We start from the raw sequence: 20005 nt of genomic DNA, 5'->3' as shown, positions 1-20005 counted from the left end.
TTTTTAAACTTTATCTATAAAATCACATGGGATGTATTGTTTGTGCCTGGCATCTTTCACTCAATATTGTTTTTGCAAAGTTCAGCTATGGTCATTCATTTTTATCTTTGTATAGCATTTTACTTTATATCTATATCTATATCTATATCTATATCTATATCTATATCTATATCTATATCTATGGCTACAATAGACAGATATGTCACTATATATATATCTCACATATATGCATAAATAATATATCCCTAAAAATGTAGGCATATACTTTGAATAATTATAAAGGCAGTATATATTAAATTACATTTCATTTAACAGCTATCAGCTCTTAAAGTGTGTATACATTTTTTTGGACACTCTGTATATCTCACAATTCTATGTCCATTCCACCTTTAGTAGACATTCAGGTTGTTTCCAGTTTGGGATTAATACAAATAATGCAACTATGGAATCCTTATACGTGTCTTTTGATGCATAGGTGCGTGCATTTCTGTTGGATATAAACCTAGGAATGAAATTGCTAGGTTGTAGGGTCGGCATATATTCAGTTCCTAACTTTGGCCAATCTGGCAGTATGGAGTGATATCTCATTGTGATTTTCAGTATTCTTTTTTAATGTAAATAATTAAAAGGAACAACTTTTTAAAAGTAGGAGGCATCTTGATGGGACTAGTGGTTTGTCTGTTGCCTGCACCATAGCAAGCACTCAAAATGCTTGAAGACACAAGACCGAATGAATGCCTGATTTCAAGAGTGTTCTGTGTTAAGTGCGGCAGAGCCTCTGTCTTTGCTATGCCTGTGAAATTCAGTGAAATGCGTTTCAGGCATAACAGAGGCCTTAAAAAGAAGAGTGATGTTTCAAAAAAATTCAAACTTCAGGTTAAGGTAGTTATCTTCTCTCCCTTTCCACCTCCCTCTCCCCGCCCCTGACTTAAGCTGTGGCCACATTGGCTCCTGAGGAGTGTCCTTATCTATGTCTCTTCCAGGAACAGAGATCTGATCAGCAAATGTGGAGATGATGCCCGCATTTACATCATGTTCCAGTATCATCTCATCGTCTACATGCTCCTCCTCTGCGTCCCCTCCTTGTGCATTATTCTGCCCATCAACTACAGCGGGAATGTGCTGGGTAGGCAGGGCTGAGCAGGCCCTGGGCTTGGGCCACTAGACCTGAGAGGCAAGCTGGTAGGCAGGACAGATCGTAGGTCCTGAGGGTCTAGAAATCTTCATCTTAATTCCATTTCTCAGAATTAGTTACATGACATAGCAATTTATGCTTCCGTTTTCTCACCTGGAGACTGGAAATGATACCTCCTTTGTCACAAGTTTAACCTAAAGCCTGGCACCTAGCAGACATCCAGGAGTGATTCAGTCTAGGACCGATGGAACCCACCCCATACTGCACCTGGCCAGGTGTTCCTGGAGGCCCTTTTATGACGTCAAGTCCCTGAACCTCAGTTCTTCCTTTATCCACTCTGATGGACAGATCTTAGGTGCAGAATTTGTCTCATAAGGCGTCCTCCCACACTTGTTATAAAACAGAGTAAGGCCTTTTGACAAAATAACATTGTGGGTGACGGCTTAGGCTTCAAGGACAGAAAAACCTTGATTTCCCAACTTTGACCCACCTCTGCTTCCCAGAAAATACTTTTGTTCGATCTAGCAAATTATTGGATCTTATATTTGGTAAGTCAGTTTCCCCAGGGCTCAGTTTCCTGGACTGTCATGAGGATGGGAGAGAATGCGTGCTGAGCGCCTGGCTCAGTGCCTGATGTAGTAGGTGCTTAGTGAAATAAATGAAACCTCAGCTACGGTTTCATTTAGAAATAGGAAGATGGACAGAGGTGTAGGAAGGCTGTACAATGAGGTGGTCTAGAATAGCACCTTCAATGTCCCGGTGACAGCCAGCTTTACCATCATTGCTCAGGTTTCCACTTATTTCCCCCCGGTCCAGAGGCAGACCTCAATTAACTCAACATAGCAGAGTGTCCATGCCTTCAAATACCACTACCAGAGCAAACAACTTCTGACTTTGTCTTCCAAGAGTCTCATCCTAAGCTAGTGTGTTGACAATGACGTATAACACAGGGTTTCTAGACACAGCTCACGAAACCTGGATATGTCTAAATGGACAAACACACTTGGGCAGAAGGATTGTCTCTGTCTGAATGAGGGAGCATCACATTTTCTAGAGTTTCAGGTCCTTGCCATTGGTAGCAGTGTTGCTAATGTCATCATTCCACTCATGGCTGGTCCCCTCAACAAGCATTATAGGGTGTCTGTTATGTGTCAGTTGTGCTCCGGGGATGCCACACCAAGACTCTGTCTTGCTTGATGGCCATGGAGCCCCCATCAGCAGGCCAAGGGAAAAGAAGAGGCCTCTGCCATTTCTGTTGGAAGTTGGGGACAAGTTCTGGGGAGCTACAAGAAATATCAGGTCGCAGGTCAGCATCCCTGGGCACTCATTGGAGAACCTTGAATTCTGGCTCCCCGTGGCAATCAAGGAGCCAGGCTTGAGGTCAGCAACTTTCTTCTCTTGCAGACTGGCATAGTCACTTTGGTCGGACCACCATTGCCAATGTCTCCACAGAGTAGGTACCTGACCCTCTTACCTCCCATTCTATGGGCTGGGGGTGTTGGTAGGGAGAGAAGGTTCAATGTGAGGTACATAGTGTGGGCACCATTTTGCTGATAAGAAAGGCCTGATTTCCTTGGGAACCCAGGCCCTAAGTGAGATGCCAGTAGTTATATTCTCTTGGTGGGGCAGAACTCTTGGTGCCTCAGTGTTCCCTACAAAGAGTGGAACTACCAAAACCAGCCATTCCTGAACATTTGGAAAGAAGCCCCTATTTGCTTAGTCAGTTTCCAACAGGCAAAGACCCCATAATAGCCAATAATTAAGGTATTGCTTCCCTGCCCACAAATAGGGCCAGGTAGTTGAGTGAAGCATAGACCAACCTGGGTTCATGTCCTACCTCTGCCACTAGCTCACCTGGGTCAGGGACGGACCCTCAGAGCTTTATCCCTAGTTTGTGGTGGGCGAAGGGCTATTGGACATGATCTCTAGGCCCTCTCCAGCCCTCATGGTCCAGGAACCATGGGTTTTAACCTCAGCCAAACCAGTGGGTGGCCAAATCGATTTGTACTGAGCCCAGTGGAGCCCTGCTGGTCATATTGAGAAAATCGATGCCCTAGGTATCTTGGCCAAGTGTGGCCAGCTTCCTGAGAAAGCAGAAGCAGCCGTTCCACCAAGTGTGAATAAGGGTTCACACACTCCTGCCCTTCCTTCCCTCCCCTACTCCTCTGCCTCTGCCTCTGCACCCCTGCAATGCACCAAACTCCCCAATCAGCAGAATAGGGTCATGGTCTCCTTCCACCTCCCTTTCAGCCATCTCCTCCTGGGATGCCACCAACCCCAGAGCAGAGCTTACCAGCTTCTCCCCAGGCCATCACTGGTGTGAGGAACTACACTTTCCTGGCAATTTTATATAAGGCAGTAAAGTGTCTTCAACATCCATAAATCCATATTGGCAGAGAGCTGGAATGTTCCTTAGAGACATAATCTTGCCCCCTCATGGGAAACTGAGGGTCGAGACGTCCAGCTAGGTGGGGAATGTTAGGTGGATGTCAGGCACCAGGATGAGTGGTGAGGAGGTATTTTGAAGCAAGACAGACTTTTTCTCCTCCTACCACTCCAAATAAGGTGGGTCCTATTTCTGAACAGTTATCCTGGGACCAGCATCACGTGGGCCCAAAGCCCAAGTGCTACCACTCTTCCTGCCCCAGGGGAGGTGTCGTGAATCCGAGGGTCCTCCTTCCTCCAGGCCTGCAGATTCCCACATCCCAGAGTTCGGGTAGCTGTGGGGATCTGAGCCACAGCCACTGGCAGCATGACATAGTGGTGAAGAGTCCAAGGGCTGCTGCTATGGCTAGGAGGAACTTCAGGCAGATCATGTATCACTCTGACCTTCAGGGTGACACCAAGATAGTCACCTGGTGTGAAAATCTAGTGAGAAATGTAGATAAAGCATCTAGTCCCACCCTGGATCTGGCATATAGTAAGCACTCAATGAATGTTGGCTTCATTAGCTGGAGCGGGACACTCCGTCTAGCCATTGCTATCCCTTCCAAGGAGCCGAGTGTCTGGAAGCAATGGAGGGGTGTCTTGAGGAGACTGTGGGTGGGAGAGGGCATCTTGGGAGACTGTGGGTGGGAGAGGGGTGCCCTGGGGAGACTGGGTGAGAGAGGAGGTCCTGGGGAGACTGTGGATGGGAGAGGAGGTCTTTTGGGAGACTGGGTGGGAGAGAAGGTCCCGGGGAGACTGTGGGTTGGAGAGGGGGTCCTGGGGAGACTGTGGGGGGCATATAGGGGTCCTTTGGGAGACTGTGGGTGGGAGAGGGCATTTCAACCTCCTGTGTCTCCCCCCTGGCAGTAGTAAGATCCTGTGGCTGCACAGCTTCTTTGCCTTCTTGTACTTCATCATCAACCTCTTCTTCATGGCTCATCATTGCTTAGGGTTTATGCCCAAGAGCAGCTCTAGGGTAAGTGAAAAGAGGTGCCAGAATGGCTCCCTTCCAGCTGGAGCCCCTCCCCAGCTGGACCTCCCACCCCCAGCCTCAAAGGCTTCTGAGCGGGGCACATTCTGCACCCCAGTGGGGAGAAGTCTCCCCCTAACCCTCTGAACTTCAGTGGTTGTGAAACCACTGAATCACTTCCAAACTGGTTGGTGAATAGCTGCTCCCTGGTACCTCCTAACCCTGCACCCTGGCTGCCCGTCCCCTATCTAGGGACCCCTGGACCACCTCACCATCTGAAAACTCCAAAGTTAAGAAACCCCTGGCCCAGCAGGGCCTGGCATCCTAAGTGGCCAGTGACCCCTGCTGAACTGGGTAAATATTTTCACTAGCATGGCCCACTCCAGCCATACCCAACCTCCTTTGCCTTCCAGAGTCTTCCTAAATTCAGAAACCCTATGTCCTGCCCCCATGTCTCCCCACTGTCTTAGTTTGGGTTATCCCTACCCCATCTCCCATGCAGACCCCGAAGACCCCGAGATAAGGATCTGAGTAGCATTGGTTTATTTGGGAGGTGATCCCAAAAAAGACCACGGGACTCAAGGGCAGTGGGACTTGGAGGAAAGACTTCTGTTGAAGGGGCTGGAAGAGGCAATTCACGACTGTGGGAGCCGACCCCTAATCCCATGGGAAACTCTGAGTGTGTGCCCTAGAGTTTCTCAAGCCAGTGGAGATCAGTCGGGTGCATTTTCCCACCTATTCCCTGTCCATCGCTGGCTGGGCGCAGTGTTTGGGGCTTTAACTCTTCACTCCTTGCTCTGCACGTGGTCTGGGCAAGCTGCCAAGGTCTGGAAAGAGCCCCTGTGTTCGCAGTGCTTGGGCATCTTTGGGATGTGAGGCGAGTGAGGGGCGGTGAGCAGGCACTGCAAGGGGAGGGGCATGAGAGTGGTGGGACTCCGGTGGGGAAGGGAACCAGTGCAGAGGAACATCCCTGGCTCCTCGCCCTCAGCCTTTCAAAGGTTCAGTGGAGTGGAATCCACTCCTTCGAGGCCATCCATACTGAAGAACTGATTAGCTTGACCTCACCCCAGAACCCCAATCCACATACCCCTGAAAGGTCACCCCAAACGCTTCTGCCTGCCAGGCATGGTAAGTAGCAGGCCTGCTCCAGATGCTGCAGGGCCCCCGAAGCCCCAGGCATTCGGGTCCTGAGTGAGCAGTCTTCCTTCTCCATGTAACCTCCCTACCTAGGTCAACAGAACACTGATGATCACCTATGTCCCCATAGAGATCCAAGACCCTGATCTCATCATAAAGCATTTTCAGTAAGTGGGTTGGGTGCATTGAGCATGGATTGCCTCCTCCCAGTAACCCTGCCTGGATTCTTATGTGGGTAGTGAGTCAGCACGGGAGGGTGAGAGACACCCCAGGTGGTGGCTCGCCCTGGACTGGGCTAAGGATCATCCTTTCAGAATGGGGGAGTCCTAGAGCTACAGCGGGGCTTCTAAAGTTAGGGGTTCCCTACATAGTATGGGTGTCGGGGGGAGCTAGTTTTCCTTTACCTCGTTGCTCCAACTATGAGCCCAGGGTGTTCCTGGGCCACAGTTACCTAGGATAGGTCATCTTGGGGCATCTTTTGTGACCCAAGTGTCCAGCCTTAGAAGCTAATTATCTCTCCACGAGCAGCCATTCGGCTCTGCCCCTGGGCCCTGTTCTTGGTCATCTGGGAAGGATGTGGCAAATCTCAGATTACAGGGATCAACCCCGAAGTGTAGCTTTAAGAGCAAGAGGTGGATTCTTCATCCAAGACCCAGGAACCACAGACAGCTGAGCCCCCAGCTCTGTGGGCTGTAGCTCTGGCCCAGGGTGGGGTGGCACATCCTTAGCCCCACAGCTGGCTCAGCATCCATGTTTGTGGCTGCAGTGAGGCCTATCCAGGGTGCGTAGTGACCAGAGTCCACTTCTGCTATGACGTCAAGGACCTCATTGACTTGGACGATCAGAGGTGAGGCTGCAGGGAGACGTCTGCATCTGGGGTGGGGGTGGAATGGGAGGATGTGGCTCCGCTGGCCCCTGACTACAAGGCCCTCCCGCTCCCCATTGCCTGCTGGCTGACAGGCGCCATGCGATGCGGGGCCGCCTCTACTACACAGCCAAGACCAAGAAGCATGGGAGGGTGATGATCAGGATCCACCCCTGTTCCCGCCTGTGCTTTTGCAAATGTTGGACCTGCTTCAAAGAGGTAAGTGGCACAGGTATCCGGGGACACAACAGAGGAAGGGCTTGGGGCCCTGGGTCTCCAGGCTCTGTCCAGGGCTCAGGAAGTGGCCCAACATGCACCCTCAGACCCCAGGCCCTCCCTTCCTCCCCACCCTTCCTGCCTCCCTTAGAGAATGTAGAGGAGGGACCAGGGAAGCTTGCTCTGTCCCACTTCTAGTCTTGGATGGGAGGACCAGAAAGAAAACAGCAGGCTGCTGTAGCCTGCCAGGCCTCGGGCTTTCAAAGAGATAGGACTGGAACACTTGAAAGCAGTGGGCTTCATCTTATCACTCTGGCTAGAAGGCAGCCTCAAGCCTTGAACACCTGCCTCGAGCAGCACTGAGCTCTAGTCCAGAGAAAGAATCAACCTCCTTTCCCAGAAATGCTGCAAACGTACTCTTTCACTCCTCTGGAGTCCACCCAATGTCCGAAAGCACTCACTCCTAACCCCCAGCTGTGCCATACCTTCCTTAGACCTAGAAGCAGGGAGCTGGTTTTAGAGTCGAAGCCTCTTCCTATTCTAGAGTTGGGTCCTTTGAGGCCAACTGGGTCCTGAGCCAGGCTTCCCTGGGAGCTGGGGATGAATAGAGGCCTGGGGCCCTCTGCCCCGTGTCCATGCGAGACCTTTCTAGGTCTCTGCCCCCCGCTCTGAGGGCCCCTCTCACCCAGGTAGATGCAGAGCAATATTACAGTGAGCTGGAGGAGCAGCTGACCGATGAGTTCAACGCCGAGCTCAGTCGCGTTCCGATGAAGCGCCTGGACCTGATCTTTGTCACCTTCCAGGACATCAAGATGTCGACGCGGTGAATGCCCCGTCCCAGGAGTGGGCCTCTGCTTCTCTGAAGCTACCTCCTTCCCTGAATTTCAGCCAAGCGGGGGGGGGGGGGGGGGGGGGGGATGAGAGAGCCTCTCTCCAGTTTGCAATATCCTGCCCTCCCCAGCCCCTGCACGTCCTCATAGGCAGCGCCATCTCCTGCCCAGAGCCGGGCCACACCCTCTCCCCTCCCCCAGGGGGCCGGCTCAGCTTGGCTCTGGTTATACCAGGCCCTGAGCACCTCACTCCCCTATGTCCTTCCTGCAGCACGGGGGTGGTCAGAGTAGCCTTTGAACTCTTGGTTCCTCTTCTGGGACAAGAATGACACCCATTTTCTCCCTCATCACTTATTATCCGCTCCTCACCACAAGTGACGGTCAGGGTAGAGAAACCCAACTTGCATTTCTCCTCTCCTGCTGCAGACTTCCCCACTCCTGGCCTTTAGCCTCCTCTCTCCTGTGCCTCAGACTCTAGCAGCCCCACCTTGAAAGGGAGTAGATTATGTCCACTCTAGAATGTTCTGGAAGGATCCCTAGATCCTTAGGATGAGAGCCCCAGAATCTGTCTCTTGAGGGTTGCGGGGGGCCCACCTCTCCCTGAGGAGACTGATCATGGACAACACTGTCCTCGCCCACCCAGCCCTACAAAGGAGCAGTGGGATAGCCTAGCATTTAGTCACGAATAATTGTGTGCAACTTTGCAAATCTCAAATTCCTTATCTGTCCAATCTGCTTATTTAGATCTTCCCCGTCCAGCTCCCAGGGACTTAAGAAAGGATGCATGTTCTAATTAGTGTGTGTGTTCTATGAAACATTGCATAAGACTACACTTCTTATGTTATGAGGCATCGTTAATGACGGCAGAAGTGTGGAGGAGAAGGCCGAGATGGGGTCCTCTTTGCCTATGTCTTCAGGCACCTCAATTTAGTAATCTGTACCGTTGGGATTATGTTAATCACCAGTGAGCACAGTGCTGGGCTCACAGAAAGAACTCCGTGATTGGTAGATACTGACATTCGGATGAGGGTGAAATGAGTGCTTCCCCTGACAAGCTCTGAGAAAGAACGTGTCTTGGTGTCTCTGCTGTCAAGGGGCCAAGACATTAACTGAGAGTCATGTGGTCCCCTCCCTTTCTGGGCACCCCTTTCCTCCAGTGACTAGACTTCAGGATCTGCCCACCTCAAAGGGCCTGGGAGACATAGCCAAGGCTTCAAGAGGCCCCAGAGAGTGTATGAGGCCCCACCTGGGGAACCCTGGCATGAAACCCCCCAAGCCCTTCCTCTTCACCCCTAGACTTCTGTCTCCTTCTTCCATCTCGGCAGCATCGTAAGGGACTACAAGTTCGCCCCGTGTGGGGTGTACCCTCAACAGTCCTCCATGACCACCACCATCAAATCCCACCGCTGGAGGGTTACCTTTGCCCCACACCCCAAAGACATTATTTGGTAAGCCCCCTCTTCCGCCCCCTCTCCTTTGAGACTAAAGAGGGCAATGGGAAACAGGATGGGAGAAGAATCAGGCCCACTTTGTTGCCCATTTACAGCCCCCTCTGGGGCTGGGCCATATCCTCTCCTGAGCACCTCAGCCTCTGCCACCCCCGAGCCCACCCCACCACAAGTGAGGATGGCACCAACTCCTGGGAAAAAGGCTTTTCCTGCAGAGAGAACGCATCTATTTATTTATTTACTTATTTATTTATTTATTTACTTATTTTGCTCACCAGGGAAAGCGACAGGGCCAGTAGCATGCAAGCCTAGGTCCAAGAGGCTGAATGAGACTAGGGCAGCCTGGCCCACAGCTGTCATGCAGGAAATGACACGTGGGCTCTGTCAAAGGGCTGGGACCTGGGGTCCTAAGGGCATCTCTTTTCGTCCATCCCTCCCAGGAAACACCTGTCTGTCCGCCGCTACAAATGGTGGATCCGCTTCATCATAATCAACACCTTCCTCTTCCTCTTCTTTTTCTTCCTCACCACGCCCGCCATCGTCATCGCCACCATCGACATGTATAACGTCACCCGCCCCCTCGAGAAGCTACAGGTACCCCCTCTGCTCAGGCCAGCCTGGGGCGCCAGGGAGGTGAAGGAAGAACTCAGAGGAGGATGGAGTGGGGGGCCCATGGGGACATGGATCCAGAGCTCATGCACCAACACTTTGGTGGAGGTGGCATCAGGGTGAATGGTGGCATGGAGTTTCCTTTGTTCTAAAGGGGATGAATACTCATCGCTGCCCATCTTAGGGACTGGGACTGAGAAGCAAAGGGAGAGTGGGGGAGCTGCAGAGAGGTTCTGGGGTGAGTTTGGAGGGGAAGAATGGTCTAGTCAATTGTGGGCTCAAAGAGCTTCTTTTAGATCCACCACCCAGGCCTAGCCGTAAAGGGGGAGCAGCAGAGGGCGTGGCAGGTGTGGCAGCTCTGTTCCCCCCACATTCTAGAGCTGGGTCTGTGTTTGAGGGATAGGGTTGAGGGTGGGAAGAATGAGATGAGCTCAAGCACAGCTCTCTGGGAAAAGGAACACCCCAGATCTGTGTTGGGTCTCTCACTTCCAAGATGGGAGTGCTGGACCCTCAGGAGCCATTCCTGAATCAGAGGATGCTCCATGTTCCAGGGGGTCCAGGAACCAAACTGGCCTATTCCAAATTCTATAATAGTAATCTCAGGGTATTATCATGGGCCTAGAAGGCTTCTTTTCAGATTATTCTCACCCCTATTCCAGTATCTCTCTCTCTCTCTCTCTCTCTCTCTCTCTCTCTCTCTCTCTCTCTCTCTCTCTCTCTCTCTCCCTCTCTCTCTCTCTCTCTCTTTTTCTCTCTCTTACTTGGGCCCTCCTTTTCATCTTCACAATAGGCTCCAGGCAGGAGCTCCACAGCTCTCCCTGGGGATTCTTTATACATATTATTGATCTCAGAGAGGATTGGAGAAGAAGAGAGAGAGAACAATCAATGATGAGAATCACTGATCGCTGCTGCCTCCTGCACACCCCACACCAGGAATCAAGCCCACAGCCCGGGCATGTGCCTTGATCTGGAATCAAACCGTGACCTCCTGGTTCATAGGTCGATGTTCATCCACTGAGCCACGCAGGCTGGCCTCCCTGGAGATTCTTTATTCACATCCTCCCTTTTTTTTCCACTTATCATACAGCATTACATTAAAGACAGTGTCATCTCCCCGAGGTATGACACATGAGTGACAGCAGCTGACTCTGGTCCAGGCTGCCCCTCCAGTAACCTTAGCATAGAAGGTCTATGACCTTGGATGTCACTTGACCTTAGGATGGGAGCCTCTGCGTGCCCCCAGCCAGGCTGACCCCCGGCCAGGAAGGCAGGTAAGAAAGGCCAGGCCCATTGGGCAGCTCAAGGAAACCAGTCCTGCATTGGGACTGAGCTGGAGAAGAGGCCAGATGTGCTGGAGAAGGCAGAGGAGGCCTGGAAAGGGAAGGGGCCTTCTTGCACTGATGTCTCTCTCCCTCTTCTGCCCCACCCCTGCAGAGCCCCATCATAACCCAGTTCTTCCCCTCCCTGATGCTCTGGACCTTTACAGTGGTAATGCCTCTGATTGTCTTCTTCTCTGCCTTCCTGGAGGCCCACTGGACCAGGTGAGCTGGGGCCTCTTCTCCAAGACCTGTTCTTCCCATCCCTTCCCCTGCCCTCCCTCCCCCCCCTACCGACACCCACTAGCTCCGTACTCCCATCTGGCCTAAGGAATGGGATTGGATACCCAAAGCTATCCCAAAAGGGAAAGGGGCAGGCTGCATTGTCTCTGGGCCTTTGGCCTCAGGCATGCTGAGACAGGGCCACTGTATAAAGAGATGTGGGGCTAAAACCAGGTGAGAGCTTCCAGTCATGCACTGACAGGGTGGAGCTGTGGGCAGAGAGGAATGAGCAGGACTGGTTTGGAGAATGTACAGAAGGCTGCAATGGCCAGCGCAGAGGAGCCCGTGAATTCACACTGACTGTGGATCCATCTGGCCCATACAGGGCTCACATTGTAATCAATCAGGAACAGTTTCCCATTGGTGAGCCCTAATGGTTCTATGGTGGCTAACTGGATAGGAAGTATTGCTTATATCCTGGGCAGGTGGACCTGCTTTGGCCTGAGGGCTGCTACATGGGTCTCAAAGTTATTTCCTGCACCAAGGTTCCTACCATCCTACCAGGCAGCAAGCCAGGAGGTTTGTCCTAACAAATCCTTACTGGTCTCTCCTGTGGCCAAGAACAGGGCTTATGTTGGTCATCGAAACGCCAAAGATATTTTGAATATCACTGGTAATGTCCCTTTAACAGATGTCAAGTGTGTGGCACATATGCCTCCCCTTCCTGGGCCCAGGGGAGATATCACTAGTTGATCATGTGATGCTTTCCTGCTGCTGCCAGTCACAACACACCTCACAGTGCTCATGGAGAAGGCATTGGTATGCGCTAGTAAATGGATTTTCTAGGCCAGGTAGTGGTCTCTCCCTCTGTCTCTTCCTTCTGTAGTTTTAAGCCTTTGGTTCTTACCACATCTCACTCACCGATGAATCTCTGTTCCCTTCCAGTTCAAATCAGAATCTGGTCATTGTGTATAAGTGCTACATCTTTCTCGTGTTCATGGTGATCATTCTGCCCTCTATGGGACTGACCAGGTACCTCTCTTCTAATTATTTCTCCTTTCTTAGCTTAGAGTTGGAACCTCCTCTTTCGAATACTGTAGGTCTACCTGTAGTTGCTGCAAATCCATTCCTCGATTGGCAGTCCAGGGGGCCTGCCATGAGCCTACCATGTCCCAGGTATCATGCTAACTCTAAGGTGTCAGCCATAAACTCTGCCCTCACAGAGCTTACCTTCAAGCTGGGTGACAAGACAGGCCTCCCAGCTAACTGAAAGCCCAAACTGGGGACCACGCAATAGAAATTCAGAAGGAGAGAACACTGTAGGAGGAATAGCTGTGGGAGAAATTTTGCTAAAGGAGATGGCCCTGAGCTGAAAGGCCAACGGCTAGGGGCAGGATGGCCCAACATTAGGAAGGAGGAGAGGCAGTGTGAGCTGGCCAGCTAGAATATTAGAGTTCAAGAGTCTTTGGGGCTTGGACAAGGGAAGTCAGTCCAAGAAGAATTGAACCCACGGCCTTGGTTCAAAAATTCATCCAATAAAGGGCCTGCCTTGTTCTTGCTTCTAGTTTGGATGTCTTACTCCGCTGGTTCTATGACATCTACTACCTGGAAGAGGCAACCATCAGGTTCCAGTGAGTACTCGAGTGCATGTTGCAGGTGCACTCCCAGTGTGCACTGGGGCTCTATGGGTTCGCACCAGGATGTAGATAGGTGCACCCTTTACTTGTTCACACAGGTAGACATGAATGCATGCAGGCACCCTCATTAGGCAGCCTCTTAACCTTTCCTATGCTGTGGACTCCCGGGGCAATCTGGTAAAGCCAGGGCCCCTTCTCTGAATCTTTTTAAATAATTGTAGATTCACAGGGAAATTGTCCCCCCTCCTCCAAAGTGCCCTGTGTTCCCTTCATGCAGGGTCTCCCAATGGTAATATCTTGCATGACTCTAGTACAATATCATAACCAGGAAATTGACATTGAAACAACTCACAGGACTTGTTCAGGTTTGGCCAGTTTTACATATACTCGAAGTATACGTCTTTAAATATACAAAATACCTGGGTTACAAAGAATAGCAGCTGCACTGAAGCCTAGTTCTCAAACAATTTAAAAATCAAATTGGTAACACAGTCTTTGTAGCACATTTAATGGCAGGACAATGCATTTGAGAAGTAGGCAAGCTAAAGTGACACTTGATTGTTTCAGCGGCATCCATGTGGAACTGATGTCACTTAGCTGGAAGAAGACTATTAGATGGATGTTGGGGGCCATCTTTGACAAGGCAACAGGCAGGTCATGTTGGACATCCAGCCAATTGCAACTTTATTTTTTATTTGTAAGATTCCTGATGTTGAAAACCCCCATGTTCAAAGAAATAATGCTGCAAATGACACCTAAGCTTCCATAGCTTGCTCTGTAGAGCGAGCTCCAGAATCTTCCAAGGTTTCGGTACTTTCTGCAAAATGCAATCAATTGTAGATGCTTTCCCAAGATGAAGGAGTTCATCTTTGGCTCCTTCACACCTTGAACACAGTTTATATGTGAGGAAGAAAAGCACTGGGGGTTCATGACAACTCTGATGCCATCGAAGGACAGCTGTCGAAGGAGTTCTGAAATATGTCCAGGGCTCTCTGACTTCTCTTTTTAAGGAAGGCGACAGAACTGTGTAGATGGGGGCACCAGTGTGAGACCAGGCAGTGTGGCCATTAGGTGGCGGAATGACTCCAGGCTGAAGTTGGCTAGTGATCTCAAATACAACGTCGTAGGCAGAGAGGAAATTTTCAGTTGGGCAGAGTGTAGTGACATGCCCGATAACTAGCATCATTTTGAAGTGGGAATCAGCACACATGATACTGTGAGATGTCAGCAATGACTTCAGCATCACAGAAAACAATGTGGCTTACGTGGCCGTGGTTCCTTGTTCAGGTTCTTAACGGGAGGAAATGCTGAATTGCAGTAAGAAGATAGTGGAAATAAAGATGTAATTTTTCTCCATTTAATATATTTTTACTGACTTCAGAGAGGAAGGGAGAGGGAGAGAGAGATAGAAACATCAATGATGGGAGAGAGTCATTAATAGGTTGCCTCCTGTACGCCCCCTACTGGGGATCGAGCCAGCAACCCAGGCATGTGCCCTTGATCAGAATTGAACCTGTGACCCTTCAGTCCATAGACCGATGATACTCCATCCACTGAGCCAAACCAGCTAAGGCTATTTTTTCCCCATTTAAAATCACAGAAACTCCCATCTCCCCCTCAAATTCTACCTGTGGACTCTCCAGGGTGTGTGGTCCAGGTCAAACAGCCTGCTTTAGATAAAGCCAGCACATGTGTAGCCCAACATATCCACATTTTTACAGACACCATCCCCATCCCTGGTCCAAAGGGCCCTTGTCACTTAAACTGAGCTGGGAACACATGTGTAGGAACCTTGTTCTCCCCATCTTGACAAGGCAATAGGCAGGTCATGTTGGATGTCCAACCAATGTTGATTTTGTTTTTTTAAGTTTAGGGTTACAGACATTGGGAGTCCCAGTTTTCAAATACATAATCCCCACCCCTTTGGTTCCTTTCTTTGCTCCCTCTCCTCCTCCCTCTCACACCTCTGCCTTGCCCTCTCCTCTGGCTCTGCTGCTGCCTCCCACCCTCACCGTGCCCAGGTGTGTGTTCCTGCCGGACAACGGCGCCTTCTTCGTCAACTACGTGATCACGTCATCTCTGTTTGGCACCGGCATGGATATGTTGCGCCCGGGGTCCCTCGTGTTGTACAGCACCCGCCTCTTCTTCTCCCAGTCGGAGCCAGCGAGAGTCCACATCAGGAAGGTGAGGGCCGGCTCTCCCCTAAGCACAGCCCTCCGCGTGGCCCTTGGGAGGGTGTCAGGAAGGGGGCCTCCTGGAAGTCCCGAGTGTGGGGGGCATGGGGGAAGGGGTGCTTCTTCAGCTTGGAAGGCAGGCTGCCGACCAGCTCCCAGACCGATACAGAGCCCCAGGAGCAGCCGGGCCCCCTTCGGTGACTCCTGCTTCCTGCCCAGGACCAGGCCTCGGAGTTCCAGTTCGGGCGTGAGTACGCGTGGATGCTAAACGTCTTCAGTGTGGTGGTGGCGTACAGCATCACCTGCCCTGTCATTGTCCCTTTCGGTGAGTCACCCCTCAGGCATACCCAGGGCTACGCACCCTCCGTCTGGAAGGAGGAGGAGTCGAGTCCCACAACATCAGTCCCACGTCCGGGAATGGGAGGAAACCTGGGGTGGGATGGGGTGGCCTGTCAGCCGGGCAGAGGTGTCAGGGCCAGGTCAGGAGGTGGAGGGGGCACGGCTATTGGCATGGAACATTTGTTAAGTGAATGCATGAGTGAATGACTCTTCCCCGAGTTGGCAGAATAGGTCCTGGGGCTCACGGGAAGATGCCGGTGCCAGAGGTAGGCACCACGGGGCCGCCACAGCCTGTCCTCGGCCCTTGCTGCTCTGACTTCTCAGTAGTGTGGGGACTTTGGGGTAGCATGAGCCTCGACGAGGATGGAGGGGCAGGGGGAGCAGCCACTGAGTGTGGCTCTGTTTTCCGGCCCCAGGGCTGCTGTATCTGTGCATGAAGCACATCTCGGACCGCTATAACATGTACTACTCCTACGTGCCCACCAAGCTCAACGAGCAGATCCACATGGCCGCCGTCAACCAGGCCATATTTGCGCCGCTGCTGGGTCTGTTCTGGATGCTCTTCTTCTCCTTCCTACGATTAGGTCAGTACCAGGCCTGCCCAGCTCCTCCACCTCCGCCTGCCCCGCGCTCCCCTCCCCACAGCCCGGCCAGAATAGAGAAGACAAGAGGAGCAGGCTCTGCTCATTGAGCATGGCCATGCCCAGTGGCTTCTCGAGGCTTCTAGCAAGCCTTTAAGATATGGGGAGGGCGTGGACCTCTGCCATCCCAATCCTTTGGGTTTTGGTGTACCGCCCTCAGGGAAGAATCTTCCTCTTCCTTTGTTCAAATGCAGGGCTGGCGGAAAATAAGATAGTAGCTCTCAGGCTCCATTCCCATGACATTCCCTCTGGAACCCTATATGACTGGTCTTACGAGTTGCCAAAAACCCGGAGGAGGATTCCGATTCTGCCCCGGCAGCCAGCTTTTGCCTCCTTTTGGCTCCACGCAGCTGCTGTCCCTGTTCCCACGGGCCAGAGGCTGGAAACCCGCTCTGTGGCAAGAAGGTCACACTGACCTCCTCCCCTTCTTCCTCCTCGTGCCCCATACTGTTTTCTGCCTCCCCAGACCCTGGCCTTCCCTCAGGGACACTTGCCCTTTACTGTCTCAGCGGCATGGAGAAGGGAGAATCACAAACGTGTGCTCTTCCTCCCCTGTCGCCATGGCATCTGTAAACACGCAGCTCTTGGTCACCGTGTGCATTACCCGTTTGTCATCACCCCCCGTTTCATACCCCCCCCCCCAAGCCTTCCCCTGCCCCCTCGAAGATTGTGCCTTTATAATGCCTTTTTCTAAGTAGGAAGGACTGTGTATGATCAAAATCAGAAAGGTCATCATTCGAATCCTCTGGAGCCTGAGGGCAGCTATTCCCAGGCCTCATTCTGTGCACATGTGTTTGTTTGTTTTTCAGCGGGGGGAGGAGGAGAGAGGAGGGCAAAGTGGGAGGGAGCTAATAGATTTATTGCTGCTTTTTGAAATTTTGAAATTCACTTTATAACATTCAGTCCTGTATCCCGAGTTTCTTCACTGAACATTATGTGAGCAACCCCCTGTGTTATTAAAATACTGTTTGAGCCGAAACCGGTTTGGCTCAGTGAATAGAGCGTCGGCCTGTGGACTGAGGGGTTGAGGGTTCAATTCCGGTCAGAGGCATGTACCTTGGTTGCGGGCACATCCCCAGTGGGGGCTGTGCAAGAGGCAGCTGATCGATGATTCTCTCTCAACGATGTTTCTAACTCACTATCCCTCTCTCTTCCTCTCTGTAAAAAATCAATAAAATATATATATTTTTTTAAAGAAAAAGAAAAAAATACCTAAAAGTTAAAAAAAAAAAAATACTGTTTGAGCTCATGCCTCTTACTGGCTGAATTAAACCAGCAGTTTTTAGTCAGTTCTTCGTTCTTGGAGATCCGTGTTTTTTTACCAATATTTTTGTTGTTGTTGTTGTTGTTGCTATTATAAAAACGTAGGTATAAGCACTATGCAGTAGTGACCTAAGGACAGATTTTTAATATTTACCTAGTTAACTGCTACCCTAAAAAAGTTACCCAATAGCACCAAGCGAAATGTAAATGACTTTTACTTATTTTATTTTTAAAAAATAGTTTCCTTTTAAAAATTGATTTTAAAGAGAGAGAGGGAGGGAGAAGGAAAGAAAGTGAGCGAGAGAGAGAGAGAGAGAGAGAGAGAGAGAGAGAGAAACATTGATGTGAGAAACATGGATCGGTTGCCTCCCACACATGCCCCTGCTGGGGCTCAAACCTGCAACCTTTTGGTGCGTGGGACGACGCTCCCAACTGAGCAACACCGGCCAGGGCAGCATAAACGACGTCTGAGTTCTGGGTTGCTTTTCGGTGCCATCAGCGCAGGTCACCGTGTTTGCACTCTTGGAAAGGGCTCACCAGGAAAGGGGTGGGTCACGGACTGTAAGTGGGGGCAATGGCACAGACGAGTGACTTCCAGGTACGTCCCAGGGACTGTGATAGAGGAGGTGACCGGCGGGTGGAGAAGGACATGTGCAATGGGCACAGCTCCACTCCTCCAGCACCCACCCCTCTCCCTCTCCCCGGCAGGTTCACTGCACAGCATCACCATCTTCTCCCTCTCCTGCCTTGTCGTTGCCACGGTAATTGCCTTCCTGGGCACTCTGATAGGGAGGCTGCCGAAGACACAGGACGAGGTGAGTTGCCAGCCTGCCTTTCCTCCACTGGTTCTGCCAGCCCCTGGGGGACAGAGCCCTAGCACACCCTCCTGACCTGGGCCCCCACAGCACCGCATAGATGAAAGACTCTTGCCTTTCTCTCTGATTATGGGATGCACAAATTCTGTGTGTGTGTGTGTGTGTGTGTGTGTGTGTGTCCCTTGCACTGGCCCAGGCACTGCTCCCCTCACAGGGTGGGATATTTAAGAGTCTCATGCTCTACCGACTGAGCTAGCCGGGCACTTCCAACAGGGTGGGATATTTAGAAGACAGTTGTCTCTCCTCTTCTCCCCTCTGACACCTCCTTCCCTCTGGCCCATCCCTCCTACAGTGGGAGCTGCTCAGCACTGAGCCGGCAGCATCATTCCAGGGCACGGAAAGCTAAAAGAGGAGGGAGGAAAGCAGAAGGGCAGGGGTAGTAAAGGACAGTAGCCTGGGGGTGAGGGGGTAGTCATCACTTTTAGGAGTTCCAGCATATCGACCTTGAGGGTGTCTGGAGGGGTGCCTGGCTCTCTGGGCCCCGTGACTCCTTCCGCCCTCTGCCAGTGAGGCCAGACTAGTCAGTAGAGAAGGAAGCCAACCCCTGCCCGCAGAGGGCCCTGCCAGCGGCGCTGTGTGCTCACAGCTTTTCCCAAAGGAAGGCATCTGTGGGCCTTCCTTCGGACCCTGACATGCTCTTTGTGGTGACACGTTTATTTTTCAATGGGTCCCTATTTATTTCTTCTTCTGCTTATAGCAACTGACACAGGTTTTCTGTTTATACTAGTGAAGCGTTTCCTTTTAAAATGCACTTATGTAAGGAAATGAAGTAAGTTGATCTGAAGCACTAGCACCGGCGGAGTCAGAGGAGGGAGCCTCCTGGAAGAGGAGTCTCTTGCTTCTAATGGATCTGCCGTATCTGGGACCCTGGGCACAGGCCCTCACTGCCCTCCCTCCCTGGTCCCCTCCCCCCCTCCCCTCCCCCCTCCCCTGGCACTGGGGTGCCAGGCTAATGAATGACGCCTCTGGCTCTGTCTTCCCAATACAACGATGCCACATGATCGTGTTGTCCGAGTGGTCCCTCTGGAGAAGGAAGGTGGCAGGGGACGGAGATTATGGTGGTTTAGGATGTGTTCCAGATAGAGGAGGACATTCTGGTGTGGGGGGGGGGGGAGGAAGAGGTTGAAATAAAGGCATTTCCTAGACTTAAAGCAGGATCATCTTTGAGCCCCAACTCCAAATCTACTTTCTTCCCCCGCTGTGGCCCTTGGGAAGGGTGCATGCTGGAGGGTCACCCTAGCATGCCAGTCGCCTCTCTGTCCCCCTGGCTTCAGCTGGGCTGTAGGTCTGGGAAAACAGATGAGTTGAGTTCAGAAGGAGCAATTGGCGCAGGTGCAGGGTCAGGCTTCTCTGGATGTGGGGAGGGAGAGGGTAAAGGGCAGGTACCCCCGTTCTGTGACCCACGTTTCTGCCCACTGCTGCAGCGGGAAGAGGAGACGGAGACCGTGTTTGACAAGGAGCCAAGCAGCACCCCCTCCACGCCCACCTCCCTTGTGAGTCCATGCCTTCTCCCTGGGGGACAGGTCAGACGGGGATGCCTTGAGGGGGGCTACTCCAGTGGCACTGTGGGGGCACCAGCATTCAGTGCCCGCCCCGGGGATTGGGGAGGAGACGGGCCCCTCTCCCTGGGCTCCCTCCTCTGATGCAGCAGGACTTGGCCCAGGTCCAATTGCTGCCGTGGCCCTGGCTGAAGAGCAGGGAAGATAGAAGACTCATGTTTAAATCAACAGTCTCTATAATGGAGTCAGAGCTGAAGAGTGAGGTCAGGGTGAAAATGTCCGGAGGAAGAAGGCGGCCAGGAAGAAGGCCCTTAGGAAGAGAGCGGTCAAAAAGAAGGAGCTCCAGAAGGAGGAGCTCAGGAGGAAAGCTGTCAGGAAGAGCGAGCTCAGGAAGGAGCTCGG

At 51.8% G+C, this 20005-nt stretch overlaps 1 protein-coding gene across 2 annotated transcripts in view; it reads left to right on the top strand.

The window, feature by feature from the left end:
• TMEM63C (transmembrane protein 63C) overlaps window positions 1–20005 on the top strand; it is a 61588-nt gene that overhangs the window by 36665 nt on the left and 4918 nt on the right. For both annotated transcript variants that reach the window (XM_084891521.1, XM_084891520.1), the window contains exons 7-23: window positions 984–1126; window positions 2540–2588; window positions 4430–4538; window positions 5763–5836; window positions 6436–6516; window positions 6630–6753; window positions 7440–7573; window positions 8906–9028; window positions 9469–9622; window positions 11072–11178; window positions 12121–12207; window positions 12741–12806; window positions 14834–14996; window positions 15206–15311; window positions 15742–15909; window positions 17938–18044; window positions 19529–19597. In XM_084891521.1, the coding sequence (XP_084747647.1) occupies window positions 984–1126; window positions 2540–2588; window positions 4430–4538; window positions 5763–5836; window positions 6436–6516; window positions 6630–6753; window positions 7440–7573; window positions 8906–9028; window positions 9469–9622; window positions 11072–11178; window positions 12121–12207; window positions 12741–12806; window positions 14834–14996; window positions 15206–15311; window positions 15742–15909; window positions 17938–18044; window positions 19529–19597 (1864 nt within the window). The remainder of the gene's footprint in view (window positions 1–983; window positions 1127–2539; window positions 2589–4429; window positions 4539–5762; window positions 5837–6435; window positions 6517–6629; window positions 6754–7439; window positions 7574–8905; window positions 9029–9468; window positions 9623–11071; window positions 11179–12120; window positions 12208–12740; window positions 12807–14833; window positions 14997–15205; window positions 15312–15741; window positions 15910–17937; window positions 18045–19528; window positions 19598–20005) is intronic.

Source organism: Pipistrellus hanaki (assembly GCF_964339955.1).
Source record: "Pipistrellus hanaki genome assembly, chromosome: 1".
NCBI classification, from domain to species: Eukaryota; Metazoa; Chordata; class Mammalia; order Chiroptera; family Vespertilionidae; genus Pipistrellus; species Pipistrellus hanaki.
This window is presented reverse-complemented; position numbering and strand designations above follow the sequence as displayed.